Genomic DNA, 2,445 nt, shown 5'->3' on the forward strand with positions numbered 1-2,445 from the left:
AGATTACATAATCTCTCTGAAGGACAGAGTAATTTTGTCCCTGGATGACAGACTTTACAGAAAACAATGACTGTGAAGGTTTCACTCTGGAGGTTTTTACCTTATCGAGGAGGAGGCATCTAGTTTTCCTTTTACTGGCTAGAGCTCAAGATACCGGGGGATACACACATCTGGTTTGGTTTAAAAAGAGGCTTTTGCATAAATCCAAATCTGTGCTACTTCTCTCTCTACACATAGACATTGTAAACTGACTGTCCTGCAGATTTGTGCTGCACTCAGCATATCATTTCAATCCCGTAGTTTCACAATGATATTAATTCTTGGATTACAGATTCTTTCTTCATAAAAGACATTTTTTGTTGTATTGAACCAGTTTTACCAACAAAGTAAATCACATTCTAAAAATAAACACAAATTAAAACACGATTAACAGAATTTCGAAATGATTCAAATAACTTAAACGATCCAATTGTTATTATCTTGTTTGATTATGTAAAGGCTACGCTTCAGAGCATTTCACCACATAAGTTATAGTCTTACAGCCCTTTGTGACATGTTTATTTTAGTTTAGTTAGAACACCACAGTCACACAATAACACAAACAGACTAACCGCAAAAGTTAGCCATAAACCAGCAGGTCTGAAAGCCCAATGAAGGGTTTCAGTTTCTAGTCGGAAAACACTTTAAACGTAACTTTGACTTCAACTGATCATTTTTCAGTTTGCTAATGCTAAAGTTGGTTGGAGACCACAGCCCGACCAAAATTATTGTGATTGTGTACAATGAACTATGAGCTCGTTGCCTTTGAAGCGGTTGCTTCAAACTTCTTCAACCACTTCAACCTCATTGGTTCAGTTCAGTTTTATTTATATAGTACTAAATCACAACAACAGTCACCTAAGAGTGCTTTACATTGTAAGGTAAACACCCTGCAATAATAGAGAGAAAGCCCAACAATCGGATGACTGCCTATGAGGCAACAGTGGGAAGAAAAAACCTCTGGCAGAAACAGACTCATGGAGGAGCGGACATCTGCATCAGGCATCAGTGTGCTATCAGTTTGCAGTTAAACGGAATCAAGTTGGGCATTACATGCAGCCTGTTTTTGATAAATATGGAGGAAATTACAAATCTGTTGCTGTTTACATACACAGAAATTTACAAAAACAAAAATCCAGGATAACTACTTACATTTATAAAGTACATTTCTGCACAGCGTAGTGTGATTTTCCCCTTCACACCTACCTACAACAGAAAAAAGGCAGTATTGAGGGGGCTGGGACTAGAGGTTTCTGCTTATTAGTTTCAGTTTGCAAAATAAGAGTAAAAAGTTCCAACTGGGTTTTAAAGCCACTTGAGACAATGGAAAAGGAAAGATGCTGACGTACCTGGGACATAAAAAAAAAACTACAAGAAACATAAAGATGAAACTCAGAGACCAAAGCCCAAACTATAACATCTGCCTGTTGAAAAGAAGTGAATATAGATGAGTGTGTTTCATTTGCACTTCTAACAGAATACAATAATTTGAAGTTCACTGCATTTCTGAGCTGCTTGAAGAATGTTTTGAAAAAGTTCATTGCTTTTTAACTCTAAACTTAAACCAAGGATCCAATCCTCCCTGTTCTGTTCCGCTCTTCACTTACTGACACTCACATTTCAAGGAATGTAATCTCTTCTAAATCCATTAGTTGTCCCGTTAGTTTTAGGCAATAAAGTAAGATGTACTTGGAACAAGCCCTTAGTTTTGATTTTGTGTTGCTAAGTGAGGAAAACTAACACCTCTCCCTTGTTCCTAACTTCACGTTCTCTTCACCTCTCTCCCGTTTGCAGTTCCACGCATGCCCCCCAGGAATATCAAGGTGTACAATCCCACCCCCAACACCCTGAATGTGCGCTGGGAGCCAGCCACGGGCCAGGTTCAGCAGTACCGGGTGGCTTACGCCCCCCTGACCGGTGCAAGCCCATCTGAGTCGGTGAGTAGCTTTCTGCAGTTAAAACACAAACTGTCATTAGCAGCAGAATTCTCCTTGAGGGGAGGAAAATCTCTCTGTCTGGTCATGAGGAGTGAAGAATGTGAAGACACAAAAATAACAACCTCTTGTGTGATTTAACAGTCATAAAAGAGTGAGGTTGGATAATATTTTTTCCCAGTTTAAGTCATCACATTCCAAAAGCTGCAGGTCAGCTCTTGTTAGATATGATGTGCCTCGAGGAAATTCCTGAGATAAGTGGAATTACACTGAGAAAATAAATGAATGATCTTATCCTGGGTTTTTTTGTTTGTTTTTAGATAAAGGAGAGATTATGGCTGATAATCATTATCTTCAATATCAACTAATTGGTCAGCTATTTTTATTTTTAATCAATAGTTTATAAAATTGCAAGAAGTATCAGGATTACCCAGAATTCAAGACATCTCTACAGATCATGTTTGTTTTTTTT

At 38.2% G+C, this 2,445-nt stretch overlaps 1 protein-coding gene across 1 annotated transcript in view; it reads left to right on the forward strand.

Annotated features, from left to right (window-relative positions):
- col12a1b (collagen, type XII, alpha 1b) overlaps nt 1–2,445 on the forward strand; it is a 148,033-nt gene that overhangs the window by 88,113 nt on the left and 57,475 nt on the right. The window contains exon 46 of the mRNA XM_013910747.1: nt 1,834–1,976. Coding sequence (XP_013766201.1) covers nt 1,834–1,976 — 143 coding nt within the window. The remainder of the gene's footprint in view (nt 1–1,833; nt 1,977–2,445) is intronic.

The sequence above is a fragment of the Pundamilia nyererei genome, unplaced genomic scaffold (genome assembly GCF_000239375.1).
Source record: "Pundamilia nyererei isolate P.nyererei 1_Seehausen unplaced genomic scaffold, PunNye1.0 scaffold00048, whole genome shotgun sequence".
Classification (NCBI taxonomy): Eukaryota; Metazoa; Chordata; class Actinopteri; order Cichliformes; family Cichlidae; genus Pundamilia; species Pundamilia nyererei.